The sequence below is a fragment of the Anabas testudineus genome, chromosome 18 (assembly GCF_900324465.2).
Source record: "Anabas testudineus chromosome 18, fAnaTes1.2, whole genome shotgun sequence".
In the NCBI taxonomy this organism is placed as follows: Eukaryota; Metazoa; Chordata; class Actinopteri; order Anabantiformes; family Anabantidae; genus Anabas; species Anabas testudineus.
The window spans coordinates 29,673,297-29,688,896 of NC_046627.1; the positions used below are offsets into that span (position 1 = coordinate 29,673,297).

The 15,600-nt window shown below is 40.7% G+C and overlaps 1 protein-coding gene across 1 annotated transcript in view; it reads right to left on the bottom strand.

The window, feature by feature from the left end:
* Positions 1–4,104: 4,104 nt before the first annotated feature.
* The window catches only part of adam19a (ADAM metallopeptidase domain 19a), a 133,725-nt gene continuing 122,229 nt past the window's right edge, over positions 4,105–15,600 (bottom strand). Inside the window, exons 20-23 of the mRNA XM_026353444.2 lie at positions 13,064–13,163; positions 11,759–12,010; positions 9,525–9,733; positions 4,105–4,961 (exon numbers count right to left, since the gene is read on the bottom strand). Coding sequence (XP_026209229.1) covers positions 4,919–4,961; positions 9,525–9,733; positions 11,759–12,010; positions 13,064–13,163 — 604 coding nt within the window. The 3' untranslated portion in view covers positions 4,105–4,918. The remainder of the gene's footprint in view (positions 4,962–9,524; positions 9,734–11,758; positions 12,011–13,063; positions 13,164–15,600) is intronic.

Below are 15,600 nucleotides of genomic sequence, written 5' to 3' on the forward strand. Positions count from 1 at the left end.
TATCTCCCTCCCTTTTAATAGTCTAGCCCTGTACCAAACTGCATCTGACCAGCTTTAATACAAGTCATAGGATACAACCTTTGACATAGTGACCTTTGATCAAAAAATGTTAACTTATCCTACACCAGTCAAAAGTTCTTATTTATTTCTTATTTATTCCATCCTATCCACCAATGCCCAAGCAAATTAGACATTTTGCATTAGTTGTACAAAGGCAGTCTCTTGTCTCATTTGAGTTCTTCTCAGATTTAGATGATACAGTTATGGTGGCTGTTCAGTTCAGAAATCTATTGTAATATGTTGCATATCTATTGGAATAAAATCACAAATATGTTCATAAGATGTTCAAATCATTAAAACAAACCAGACAGAGAGGGTCTGTGATTAGAGATAACATCTTAGAGCCCCCACAATTAAGAAGCTTGTGTAACATCTTTTGTGCTTAGCTTTAATAAAACCTTTACCATAGCTCAGTTGGTAGGGCTGTTGTAGGGCACCATGTTGGTGGTTCGATTCCCTGTTCCCCCCAATTCCTGGCCACATGTCAAAGTGTCCCCTGAACAAGACACGAAATCTCAAACCTATGGCGCCTTAAGGGGTGTTTTACATGTTTAACTGTACTGTATGAAACTTGCTATTTTAGCTAGTCTTCCTTGAAAAATTGGTTTCTACCCAGTTCAATACAAAAATCAAATAATAATGATAATGATATAAAAGAGTAGCTGTGACAAACATGCACAGCACCATACACCCACAGAGAGTCATTCACCTCGCTGCCCTCTGTTACTAGAGAGTTGAGGATTGCGCTTTCAAAGAAAGTGAGTGTGAGTTTAACACATTAATTAAAGGGCATTGAGAGACATTATTGTTTCTATAACATAACCATGCTTAGCTCAGCCTTGGGTAGACTACTCACAGGTGTCTCATTTGGTCATTTGGTGAAGTCACTTTTACTTTGATCTGTAGCTCACTGGCCACCTTACCTACATGACAAAGTTTTCTCTCTTTCCATCTGAGGTCTACAGTACGTAAAACCCATTAATTAGCTGAGATGATGGGGGATTATGCTATTAACACAGTTAGTGACTCCAACATATCAAAAGTGATATCACACAGCAAAAAGGTTCTGCCTTACAAAAAATGGATGACATGACGTACCACTGCTTGTTCCTGACATTTACAGGTCAGTTTTACATGAAATTTGCTGCGGTTGAAATCTTTTGACCTTTTTTTTTGCCTTGGACATTTTCTGTTTTGGCTTTATCAGACTGAGACATCCATCTCTGCATGGGAAACATTTCCATGACATTTACAGAACACATTTGTGCCCCTAAAAGGATAAAACCTTTCACATTGGACAAGAAAACCTGTTTGAAACTTTGAAACAGAGTTTCTCAGAAAGAAGAACTATATACCCACTATCTGCACCTGTAGATAGAGGGTAAGGGCTGGCAGCACCCTCCTACTGTACTGTTTGCCCCCTAGCTGCTGCCCCACTTTCAACCCTAATAGTTTGGTAACTGGTTAACAACATCTTGTTTTTAGGTTAAGTAAGGAGACTGGTTTTATTACTGTACGTATGTTTCGTGTTGTATTGTACATTCTGACACTTTAAGCTGATATCTTTCCTAGAACAGTTGGTGGTTAACGTCAAATGAATCTACTCAATTAAACACAAAAAAATAAAATAAAATAAACATGCACAGTAGCACTAACCCACAGGAAATCGTTCCCCCATCCAGCCCTGACCACCCTGCCAAAACCTCATGCCACCCCATTTAAATTTGTCTAGATCCACCTCTAGTGCTTCACTTTAGGCTAGATTTTAGATGTGTGAAAATGAAATAACAAAGGTTGTCCAACCTTATAGGCAGACATTAGTGTATTTATTCACCTCCCTCAGGCTTGTGGCATTAGAGAGATTGATTTATAGACAGTGGTCCTGGAAAAACTCAGCTCTTTTCATTTGGATCACGTCTGCCGTGTGACGCAGAATCCACCCCACAGGTTTGTTTGGGCGCTAGGCGCCCTGGTAATGGGCTAGGAAAACGTCTACATCAATATATCTCCCCATGAGGCCATTCCTCCTCGCTGTCCGATAGCGTTCCACTCGAACCGTGGACTCTCCAAATGCATTAGTCTCCCGGGAGGAGAGAGCTGCCTCTCGCACATATCTCATTTCCAACAGAGCAGAATCCATTCAGAGCAGGTGAGCGCGGAGACTATCCACGATGTAAACCTTTATACTTGCTTATCAGGCAGGCACTATGCGATCATCATGACACGCTGTGGGACAAAAAGTACTACAGTTCCTTGTTTTGCTAAAGAGAAGCACTAGGAAGGGTAAACTTCAGAGATATTCTTCTTTTTTTTTCATTTTTATAGGTCTCACTTATTAACTCAATTCTTCATTATACTGTGAAACATGTTTTGGGGAGGTAGATGGTAAAATGGAGAGACCAACCCTCAACTGTTACAATTCCTCCCTTTGCCCCTGTGCATCCCTCTGTTTTATAAGCACCCCTCAGTCCTCAGTCAGTTGCTGGTTTGTTCACACTACCCTGCACATTGCACACTGTTCATGGAGCATGCCACTTGTTCGTCAGTCTTTTTGGATACTCTGGACCCTGTTTATTTCATTTTGGACTGCACTTTGTTGGACCTTGGTTTTGTCTGTGAGTTTGTTTTTGTGAGTTGCCTGCCTTTTGCAGTGCATTTTCCGTTGTTGCTTTGTCTTGTTTGCTTTGTACTGTATGTTGGTTTGTTTGCGTTTAGCCTGCCTCTGCAGTGATTTTTGTTTGTTACTTAGAACATCTAGTTTGTCAGTTTTTGTCCACAGTAGTACGGTGTTTTTCATTGCTACTTTGTATGCTTCTTGTTCGTGAGTTTATTTTTGTTCCATTATTGTTTGTCTTGTTTTGTGATGGTGTTAGTTTCTAGTTTGTCTTTTTGCCTGGTTATGGTTTTGTTTGCATCTCTCCACCGTGTTTTCAGGTCTCTTTCAGTTGATTCTTTGTTAGTGTTTGTTAGTTCCTTGTGACCCCTGCCCTTTTGTTAATAAAACATCCTTTTGTTCTTACCTGTTTGGTTCCTGTCAGTCCTGGTTTGTAACACTCAACTACAGAACCTAGGTTGAAGCTGTTTATCTACTGAAGCACAGACCATGAAGGCTGCAGCTCCTTAGTTCTCTCTAATAATCATAAAAAAGAAGAAAACTTTGTCTGACTCTCAATTGCCAAAATAGACACAGAAGAACCAGAAATATCATGTTTTTTGATTCAATGCATTCCTTTTCCTTGTCAAAACCTGGTACCTACTGTTTACTACCCACCAATGTCAACCAATGCTGCTTGATTCAGTTTGTGCTGCTTCATCTCCAAAGACTATAAATAAGAGTAATAACAAATAATTGCTAATTACTACAATACGAAAGCGCTGCATATTTATTTGCATACTGTGAACCTGTATTGGCACATGTTGCAGTATCAATAGTGTTCACTGTGTGGGAAGAAGTGTTACAATCCAAATAACTGGCAAGTAAAATGGTAATTGGTCTGCATTTATTTAGCGTTTTTCTACCTAGCTGCTACTACTACTACTTTACACTGCATCTCATTCACCCATTCACACACACACTCAAACACTGATGGCAGAGCTGCTATGCAGCTGACCTGACTCACTGGGGGCAACTTGGGGTTCAGTATCTTGCCCAAGGACACTTTGGCATGTGACATGGCAGCTGGGAATCGAATCACCAATCCTATGATTGGCAGCCACCCCTTCTAAGTAAAGAGCACTGGATCCTACATTTCCCACAATGCAACCCATAGCATTTCATTTGGATCGAATTTGGATACCTCTTGTATACCTCCATAACTTACCTGTTAAATGTAAAATGATTCACAACTATCATTATGGCTTCATCAGAGCCGTCTTCTCACTCTTGACAAAGCTCTTTGATCTTTACGGAAGTATTGATTTGTGTTTTTGTGGAGATATTATTTTGTTGAGATATTATTTGACTGCGTCTTTCTGCAGTTCTTTCCTTTCAAACCCACCCACTGGATGTCACAACATGTAAAAAATAGGATGGAAGAAACTTGATCATTTTGTAAAAATATTTTATGTAACAAATCATAACAAGTCATAACACACAGCAAAAGATATTCAAATTAACATCAATAACCAGGGTGTGTCCTGCAAGCCCCACTCATCCATCAAGTCCTCCACCATGTAAACAGTGTTGAAAAGAAGCTGCTGCGTGATTGGCTCTCCTTTCTTACAGGCCTTGGCCTCTCCAGATTTGTATTTTAGACATTCCTTATACAATAAATTAGAAAACCTAAAATATGGTGGAGATGACTTATGGTAAACATAATAAAAGGATATTTTCAAGCCTTCGGGACACACCCTGGGTACAAAGAGACCTCTTTGGCACAGAACATAAGTCATAATGTGACATAAAAACAAACTGTAAACAAAAAACAGTCATTACAAAATGCATTTTATTCACAAACAGCATTAACAGATAAGAAATAAAAACAAAACAAAACAATAATCCTAAAAAAAACTGATTTGGCAAATGTGACCGTCCCCCAGCGATAACACTTGTCTCAGTCTGCAAGGCCTCCGTGCAAAACCGCGTCATTGTGGTTAACGTTAGCGCGCTGGGAGGAGGAGAGTGGGGCTGAAAACAAAAAAGAGAGAAGGGGCTATGGTTTTGTTTCCGAGTCTGAACTGGTTTGAGTCCCGTTTATTCATTCGTATCTCTAGTTTTGACTTTGCAGTTGTCCACCTGCGGTGTGTGCGACAGCTCTGTAGTTCACAAGCAGAAGTCTCTTTAGTGCAAATAGGCTGTCAGCTGCTGCCTCCTCAGAGGTTGGAGGGAGGAGGAGGAGAAGGAGGAATGGGCAGGGGGTCATTTCCGTGGCTGAGGTGAGGCTGTGTTTGGTTTGGCCGGTCTGGAAAGAGCAGGAAAAGTTTTAAATAAATGAATTCTTTGTGCCGTCTTTATTTACCCATCACTAGTAACCTATAGCTTGATATTCAGACATCCTAACAGATTTCACAAGTGTTCTCTTTACTATGACACAAAAAGTATTCAAATAGACCTTGTGGTGGCAGAGATATACTCATTTAATAACGTACTAATTTAAGCCCTTGAGCCCTAAAGTCCCCCAATTGGGTTAAAGGTTAAAGTGATATAGTGTACGGACCATACTGACCTCTGAGGTCAGAAGAATAAGCCTGGAAACATTCTATATTTTTCTTAATGTCAACTTATCCCACATGCAGAACCAAACCAACAACAAATTTAACCTACTAAACAGAAAAGCAGTGTGTGTGTATCAAATCCAGACATAGAGTCATACTAAACTAACACGGTGAAGCTAAAAATTAAAAAAAATTAACTCAAAGTACAACTGAGGCTGATGGGAGCCTTGTATTTTTTGCAGGTATTTAGTCATGAATCAAATTATTAGGTGAATTTAACAACACGGAGAGGGAGTCTTAAACAATATTCAGATACCTGTTCACTGACAGTCATTGGCTTTTTTGTAGTATGTCGAACATTTGTTTTAGAAATTATAGTCGCTTAAAAATAAATAAATAGTTTAAATATGATCTATATGACCTATATGTAATCCAAATATACATCCATGTATGAATGTTTTTAATGTAATTAATGTTTTTCCAGACAATGGAGATGTGATGTGAGTGCTGCTTCAGAATTTCTTGCTACAAACTATCCATTGTCGTAAGACTGGGTATTACTAGTACAAATACCACCTATCAGTAAGCGCGCTTCAAAGATGCTGATTTTGAACATGCTATATTGCTCTGCATGCAGAGCTAAATCCTTCTTTGAACACTAAGACAGTTGGGGATTTGTAAAGGCTGCTACTGGCTGCTCCTGCTTTTCCCACTCACCCAGTCTCTGAACTTAGACTTACACCAGCAGCTGGAGGTAAGTGTCAGATCTGACGTAGGATTTGCTCTCGGTGCCGGAGAGAACCAGATGCAGAGACATTCTGATCCATCTGCTAGATTACAGGAGCTCAGGAGCTATGAAACCTGAACATTAATCACTATGAGGTTTTCCACCTGACCTTTACTATGTTTACAATGTGTATAGAACAAAAAGCATGACTCAGCATCTGAAGAAAGTCAGCTATTTACTGGGACTGGGGGACTGTCATTTATAAAAGTGAAACTTGATGGCTGATAAAGAACTGTGTGCTCAGACCCTCTCTGAAGAGAAACACAGCACAAAAAGGAAAAGCAGGAATATTGTGAGGCAGTATTACAGACAGAGCTCCCCCCCGGTTTTTTTTATGGCAAGCTGGAATCTCAGGATATTAAAAACAAAAACAAACTATGGCTACTTGAGTGTTTGAACAAACTTACTCTAATTCCGTGTGTTTAGTATTGTACTAAGAAAGTAACAGTGGAAAAGTTCTTTTCCGGGAAGAAATTAAGTGATATGGTTCACACACACTGAGGATGTGTGTTAAGCATGTTTAGCAGCAGTGGCGATGAGTGGGTAGAGGAGATGATGCTGCGGCTTCATCACAGTGGTTTAAGAACTGCTCAGATCATTTACTTAAAGGTGCAGTCTGCAAGATCTAGAGAGATCTGTTAGCACAGATGGGATATAGTCTTCATAAATGTGTTGCCATTAGTGTGTAATCGCCTGAAAGTAAGAGTCACTGCAGTTTCTGCAGCTCTAATGAGTCTTTTATAGTGAGTAGGTATCCTTTCACGGAGGCCGCCGTGTTCCTACTGTATACAGATTTCTCTCCTTGTCATCACACTTAGTCAGAGTCGCTCAGATCCTTGCGTTTCCCATTTCTCCTGCTTCCAACACATCAACTTTAAACACTGACTATTGCTGCAGCATGTCCCACCTCTTCACAGGAACCATAGTAACATGATCATCTATATTATCCACTTCACCAGTTTTATTGTTGTGGCTGATTTGTGTTTTTGTGTGAATTTGCTGCAGCATTTTCACCTGCTGATATTCAAAATCTTTCAATTTAAGACATAAAGCATGGTTCATGTTTGCATTTATCACGAATAAACAAGTGATGGGTGAAATCATTCCACATATTTCCCCTCAGAGAATCTGAATGAACCCCGTTGTGGATAATAATGGTCAAAAAGAGCACAGCTTTACACAGAGGTCCTGTGGCTTAGACCTACTACACTTTAACATACAGTAGAACACTGTCTATTAACAATCATACAGTCAAAGTTTCAAAGATCACAGTTTTCTCTCCACTTCCTGGCTGCATGACATACGCCTCTAAATCAATATAACAGGATGGGCAGAAGAAAGTTGGTGGATATTAGAATACGATTCCTGGCTTTTCCAGCTCAGTGTAGTGACAGTGTTTGCTACAGCTCTGAGATTGCTGAAACTCCATAAAGAGGAACATCCTCGTGCAGCAGAATCTACTGCAACAACAAAGCCCACTTTTAGTTTAGAACATTTTATTATCCACTTTACTGCCTACAGCAGGCAAGAGACAAAATCTGCTGTAAGACTTTAAGAACTGCTAAATGAGAACTGACCTTCTAAATCCTTAACAAAAACTGAATTCAGCGCTCTTTAAGATTTTAAGACCCACAGACACATTGATAAAGAGACTAATAATGCAGTTTGCTCTGCTAGTGGGGAAAACATGCATTTTCTGCACGGTGTGCAGAAGTAATGCAGCGTGGTACTAGCAGAGCGTGGTCACTCTCAGGTCTGCTGCTTCATTACCTTTTCATAATGCACACAGCCACCTGTAGGCATTGAATCTACATTGCCTCAGGGAAAAAGTTAGCATAAACCCCATTCTCTGTAGTTGTGAGTGGTTCCTTGCAGTGAGTGACAAGACCTGGACACCAACTATTACCCCCTGTTACCTCTGTGACTCCAACTTAGAAGTTTCACTTTAAAAGTTGAATCGACACAGTTTCAAAACTGAAACAGTGTCAACATGAAGGAGGATTTATTGCAGGACTGTATTTGTTTTAGCATATTTTTAATACAGCCCTACAGTATAGTATTCATAATTCAGTTTTCATTAGTGTATGATCACCTCAAAGTTTCTATAGCTCAGAATGAGCCTTTTGAGAGCAGGTCCCCTTGATGGAGGCTACCATGACAGTAGGTCGGCTCTAAAGAGGGAATTTAATTATGATAATGACATACTTTATTGATCCAAATTATTGTTTGGACAGCTGCAGTGGGTGATGGTGCTACTGTGGGGTTTCTGTGTCTTGTCCAAGGACACCTCAAAATATAGCCAGGAGGAACCAGGATTCGGACCAGTGGGGTTGATAGACAACTGCTCTACCAACGGAGCTGAAATCTCAGCTTGAATTTGGTGAATTTGGTGAATTTAGTTATCACACGAATCTAAAATAACCTCATCACTTCACACATTGCACATCGCAGTGTGCTCGTAGATGATGACATGGAACCTAACAACAACTCGCAGGCTTGAAAGAGAGAGGTGGAGGGTGTTGGGGTAATGACATGCCTGCAATCTGCAACTGTGTCGCTAGATATCATTATTATTGTTGCAATTTCAGTAAAGTAAGAAATGGAAATGTAGAAATAATCTGTTACAAGTATCTCTACTGTGGGACCAGAACTGTAATCCATAGTTGCACATCAGCCTGTCACTAGATGAAGTATATACTGTATATATAAGTCATATTATTCATTTCATTTTATATTCTGATCAGTGTAGTTGTGTTTGTACTGTGTACTTTGCTCCAGCCTTTTCATCTGCTGACAACTAGACTCCTTCAATTTGTTCCTGGAAAATACGACTTGACCAAGTCTTATTTTCTGAGACCAAGTAGCACGGTTCATGTTTTTTATGTATCCATGGGTGAAATCATTCCACACATTTACTTTACATGTGAACATCTCTCATTGCAAATCCCAGAGAAAGAAATGAAGATGAAGTTGAAAGTATTTTTCATCTCTCTCGCGTTACTAATAAGGCGCTCTTATCTTATGGAACACCAAAGGGGCTCACCATTTGTTTGCTTTTCCCCCTTATGCACACTGTGATGTATGTTGGCTCCACAGATCCCAGCATGCCCTGTGCTGACAAGTGTGCATTGGTGCATGAAGCTGTATGAACCCTGAGTACTGTTTGCAACGGTGTTAATAAATGCTTTTTGAAGATATCAAACATGAATGGCAGGGAAAATACACAAATTATGGTCCATTTGGTTTTCTATATTATCTAGATAGCTCATAAACAGGATGTTATTTGAACTGCAGCAATGTCTATGGCAGGATGGGCTCGTGTCATCTGTTAAGTACCAGTTCCTAAAGACAAAACAACGCCAACACAAACCTCTATGTTGGTGTAGGTTTTCCTGCTGATGCTAACTGTTTTAGAGCTTTTTTGGTTATTGCCAAACTATGTTGCTCTGTAATGTCAGTGTCCCAAGTTGTTCACAAGTAAAAACCTCTTTCGTGTTCGTGCCTGTGTTGTTTATTTGCCCACCTGAGAACTCTCAGAGGGGGGATGGCTGAGACTTTGCCTACAGGCTTGGGTCCTACTGCAGGGGGCATCATGACCAGCAGGCCTGAAGATGGTTTGGAGACTGCGGTCCGGGCTGGACTGACTGTGGGGGAGGCTCCTCTGGCTGGGCTGAGGGGGAGAGGCCTCTGAGGAGGGAACGGGGATCTTTTGGGCTGCAGCTCAGATGCCAACTGAAAATGAGATATTGACATTTAGATTGTTGGATATTCAGATGGAAACGTACATAAAGACACAGCAACCAGAAGTGTCAGAATAGAGAAAGTGAGAAATGCTGCACTAGACTGTGACATGAGATAAGACAGTCACTTCCTAAAGGACCAAAGGACATCTTTCTAAGTGGGATCACGACCAACATGGAGCACAACTCGAAATCCCTGGCACATGGACACAGCAGGCAGAAAGACTCCATTCCAGTTTCTGTTTTGCCAGTCTGGAATAGATCCAAGTCGTCTCCTAAATCTGTTCAGCTAGCTGATAAGTGGAACTTGTGTCCCACTTCACACAGGTAACAGATTAAACACCACCATTACAGCTCAGCTCTGAGATCAGAGTAAACTCACACAAAATATTGGATATTTGACACCAACAAGAAAAGCAGTATGGCATTTAAAACTTTATCTAATTTAAAGGCATTTTACACTTCACAGAGGAGCTCTGATGAGAGCAGTTTTGCAGGATAAATCAATAAGACAGAAATCAGATAAAACACACAGTGCAGTTTTGTTTATTATTTCTTCAGGCTTCAGAAGAAATCTCTGTAATTCATCTGAGAAGTGCTCTGATGCTGAGTCCAACAGTTTTCTCATTAGCTCTGTGTATGTGGCAATAGCTCTGAATTAAATTTACAAATTAGACATTTAGCTGCAGCCAGAAGCGATGTGAACCACTGTTGGAGCATGCGGTTTGAAAGTCTTGACGCTGTGGGACAGAACTGAGACAATAACCCTCTAACTAACTACCCCATAATGTTTTCATGTTATCTGTGGTGTGTTGCATCTGTGGGTTACATTATAAGTTATGTTCAGTTATGTTATAAAGTCTATTAACAGCTCATGTTTGCTGTGTAGAGAACTATCATCAGATCACTTACATACTTAAATACAGAACAAAAAACACTCCTAGAGTGAGGAGTTCAGTGATTTCACTATTCATCCACCTATCATTTTAAGAGTCACGGGGGTATTTGAGCCTATCCCAGCTGTCATTGGGTGAGAGGCAGGGTACACCATGGAGGGATGACACACAGAGACAGACAACCATACACACTCTCACCAATGGGCAATTTAGAGTGACCAGTTAACCCTCATCTAACCTAACCTAACATGCATGTCTTTGTATGGTGGGAGGAAGCTAGAGAACCTGGAGAGAACCCATGTGGGGAGAACATGGAAACTCCACACAGAGAGGCACACAGTCGACCCGTAGATTTGAACCCGATTCCTTCTTGCTGTGATGTGTTGTAGGTGTTTTTTAAAAGTCGTAACTTCAGGTAGTGGAAAACAGAAATACTGGAATGAGCAAGTTAAAGCTTTAGTCATATGCTTAATATCCTTCTTCTGTATTGAGGTGCACTTTTCTGCACAGATTCATCATGAAATGTGACTCACTCTCATTCAGGTCCCAAAGGCGTCTGATAACATTTTCAATCTACATAAGTGCCCTTATTGGTGCTTGGGGCATTTTGAGTATTTTAATGTGGGTGCCATTGATGACTCCAACAAAGACAGTTAAACATGCAATTAGCATGAATGTCTTCCTTTGATTTGAGGCTGCGTGGTAAATTAATAAATGACTCTGCTGTGTGAGCAATCAAAGTTTGATTTATTAGGGACAAAATAGCTGGATCTGACACACCAAAAGCAGCATCATTATTCTTAATAAATAATAACCTCAGTGTCATTAAGTGTTTAATAACGGTCCTCTTCTCACAGAAGCCACATGTTTTTATGGATTAAAAAACTGCATTTTGAATGAACATTTATGTCACTGCCTGTAATAACTCTTCGTGTACAGTCGTACCAAACCTACACTTTATTTCCCTCTCTTAATGTTAAACGGTAAGAACTGATAGTCCCTTAAGATCCTACTGTACATATGTTTGTGGTCTGTTTGTTGCACATTTCACAGCTCAGCTACACTCTGCAAATCAAATCCTGTTCATTTACGATTCACAAAAGAGTTAATAAGGCTCTTACCAGCGGAGATCTTGTTGGGTTAAGGGGTAGAGGTTTCCTGGGGGGGCTCAGTCTGTGTGGTGTCTGTGGAGATTTGGGTGGGGCTGATGGAGGCTTGCCAGTTGGGAGAGGTGGGCGAACGGCCTTGAGGTCCTGTGGACCAGCCTGGGCAGCTGGGGCGGGTCTCAGAGGTCGCACTATGTTGACTGGCTGGGTGCCATTGGGCACCGGGCCTGGTCTGAGAGGCAGGACCTCTTTGCTGGTGTGAGGAAGCTACAGTAAATTCAGAACAAAGGTAACAGAAACTGAAATGAGAAAAATACCTCACTGAAAGGGTTAAGAAAACCAGAACCACAAAACAAATCTGTTTTCTGCTTTGTGGATTTATGACTTGTCTGACAGACGTGTCTACTGCTGCAGTGACCTCAGCCTCCAGCTATAGTATCTGTTGCCTGTGGCAAACATGTGCAGCATGCTAACATCTAAAGACAATTGCCAAGTTCAGACCTTTTCATACTGATCAAGAAATGTTTCTATTACATTCAAGCTCCACATTGCAGTCAGTGTTCACAGGAAACCAGTTACAGCTCATTAAGAACACTGCCATTGTGTTTTCACTGGAGCAAAAAAAAAAAAAAAAAAAAAGAGTAAAGTTCAGGATACTTGTACTTATCTACTTATCTTCATGGACTGGGCTGATAATGGTAAAGCTGCTTCCTGTGAGCTTGTTATAATTTAAAAAACCTAATGGAAAATATATTTGCAGTATTATTCCTATTCATGGAGATCAATCAGTGAATTATTCTGTGATTTCTTTTCTAATGTGCTTGTTTTAAGCCTTGAATAATGGCAACCCTAACCCTAACCCTACCTATTTATCCTCTACTTGTGGATCTTGTGGTCTCACTGGGACTCACTGGTTTTATATTTGCTGAAAAGATCATTTAACTACACACTGTACCAAATACCATCTAAACCATTTTCCTTCAACTTTCTGTCTCCTTTCTTACACATTTTGTATCTCTTTCCTTGCCAGTGATAAATGTGCCCTAGCTCTGATCAGCTAACCCATCCAATTACATAAAAACCAGGAAATAACAACATGATGAAATGACGCTGAAGGCACAGTGAACTCGTGCTGTTGAGTGTAGTGGATGTGGGAGGAGGCACACTGGTCACACAGTATAACAAGCTGCTGTAAAATGAGGCTATTTAATATGAAGGTCAGCTTCATGGATGGTCCATTCTAAACTGTAAGAGAACAGTTGCCACCCTCCTCACTTCCTTCCCGTTTTTCTTTCTTTACAACACACACACTCCGCTCACCCCCTTGTGGGTACTAGCTTTGTTGATTGGTCCGACCACCTTCAGATGAAAGGCAGGATTCAGATGTCCGTTCTTTCCTTTCTCCACCGACGCCTCCGTCCTGAGCAGAGAAATGAGGACAGACAGAAAATAAACCAGAGCCTGACACCTAAAAGTTGTTCTGCTTCATCACTCTTCGCGATTTGACATTGATTTTTTTTTTCTTTTTGGCCCACAGGTGGGAAAAGAGACAGAAGACAAGTCAACATGAAGCTTCTCATCCAGCAGCTTGATGTGAAAGGAAATGAGGGCATGAAGGATACACTAAATGTTTCAGCTCAGGGTCCGGGGAGCTGGTTTCTGATGAGGCTGTCAGACTGAACTGAGCGGACAAGTCCCATAACAGCTCTTTACACAAACACACTGGCATTCACATAACTGTGTCAGCTATTAAACACTGAGTAATGGAACAGCTGCATGTCATGACAAAAGCCTGTTGAAGTCATCATGAGAAGACGAACATTAATCTCATGTTTGTGAGGAGCTGGCATCAGACCGTGTTGAGCTTAGCATTAAGACACACAGGGAACGATGCAGATATCCATCTTCTAATCGCACTCAGAGAAATACAAGTGTGTTACGCTTGAGGTCAAGTTTTGTCGCGCTGTTCATGGATGTTTTCTCCATCAAACAGCTGTGTACCTGCACCTGCTGGCTCATTCCTGCTACCTCTCAGCTGTATCAGAGAAGGTGACAGCAGTGCTGCGCAGGGCACGAGTCAGTTTCCTTTCCTCTCAAAGAGCCACATTTGTTCCTGCTCCAATTATTTGTGAGATCTTTGCCACACAGATGGCTTTGTAGAGACAGACTGGCAGTTCTAGAAACCTTGTTTGGTTATATTCTTTACTTTTCTAGTGTAGATTTGTTTTGTCTACCCAATGTTAGCCTTCTCCTACCCTGAGGCGGATTCTTGTAGGTCTGTCTACTTCAATGCACATTAACGCATGATAATATTGCCCAAAACTATTTCTTGAATCTTTTTCAAGTCTCTAAATAAACTAAATATAATAAATAACTAATATTTTACACATCTTCCCGATATTGAAGTGAAAATGGGACTAGATGTGTTGTCTGTTGATGACATTGTAGCTAATATGTTGGAAAAATCAGGTCTGGACGTTGTAGAGAGTTGTGCTGCTGTAGCAATTGGCTGATTGACAGTGTCAGAAGTGTTCACACATGGGAATAAACTCTGTGTGATTCCAGCAACAGTCAGGATTACCCTGACTTTGTACTCCACTGAAATCCAGCTGCCTGTCCACAAGAATCTCCCCAAGGGGATTAATAAAGTATCAATTATTATTATTAACGTTTCAGAAACAGGACAGGAAGAGCACTGAGTGGAGTGGTGGCTATAGTCTTGAGTTTGTTTTGGTTCAAAGAAAGCCATATATAATTAACTAATTTACAGTCTTTTCCATGTCAAATACATTTGCATGACTAATTACAGTCTCAAATGAGTTGCATCATCTGAACCTAAATATCAGAAGCTGTACAGCGGACAGATTTACTGCAGGGCTGTTGCACTGGATTGAATTAGACCTTTGAGGTGTACTTAACAAACTCAGTGTTTGTATATACTGCAGGCTCTTAGCTGATTAGAAAGCTTTGTAAGCACACTGGATGTTACAGTATATGCTTAGAAAGGCCTTTAATCAGCTCAAGACATCCACTGTTGAACTGTAAATGAACCCAAACTATTGGCCACGGAACAAGCAAAAAAAAAAAAAGCAGAAGGTTTTTTTTGCAACTGCTGCCATTAGTAATCTTTTTAATTAGTGGCTCAATTTTCCATATCGTTGGCCATTTATTCAGTTGTCTCCTCTCTGTCTCCCTTTAGCAGCAGTTACTGTAAAATCCTGCCGAGACCCAACATCACCAGTATTTAGCCTTTCCCCCTGTCTTCATCTGGAAGGTCGGGGTTTTTAAAAGTCTGCTGTAATGCTGGCTTCTCTCCAGACACATTTCTGTTCTGTAAATCACAGAGGAAGATTTGAGTATTTTCAGAGGCACAAACTCTGCCAGTATTATGATGAGGCAGGCCTCTCTGTGTGAGGTATAAGGCAGCGCTAATAAAGGAAGCTCCGGGGTACACAAGGACACACGTTTGGTTCTGATGGAGGTGAGCTGCGGCACAAAACGCCACCATTTATGCTGATGTAGAGATGGTGTACACATTGATCTGCGGGGAGCGCCAGCAGATACAGCTATGTGCACTCCATTCCTTTCTTCCTGTAATTCAACACTTCCTTTCCTCTTTCCTTTTCTTCATTTCTTCCACCACACACCCATTCCTTCCTTTTCCTAAATTCCTTTTTCCATCCACACATTTCCTCCCTCACTGTGATGTGTGAATTTTGGGAAGCATAATAATACACCGTTTTTTCAAATTTCAAAAGAATCCGAGCACTGAACATAAGTAAGTGTAAGTTACTGTTTTTATGGGACTTTTTTTGTGGAGTAGAAACAACTAATTCATTTAAAGTTTACTTCGTCTG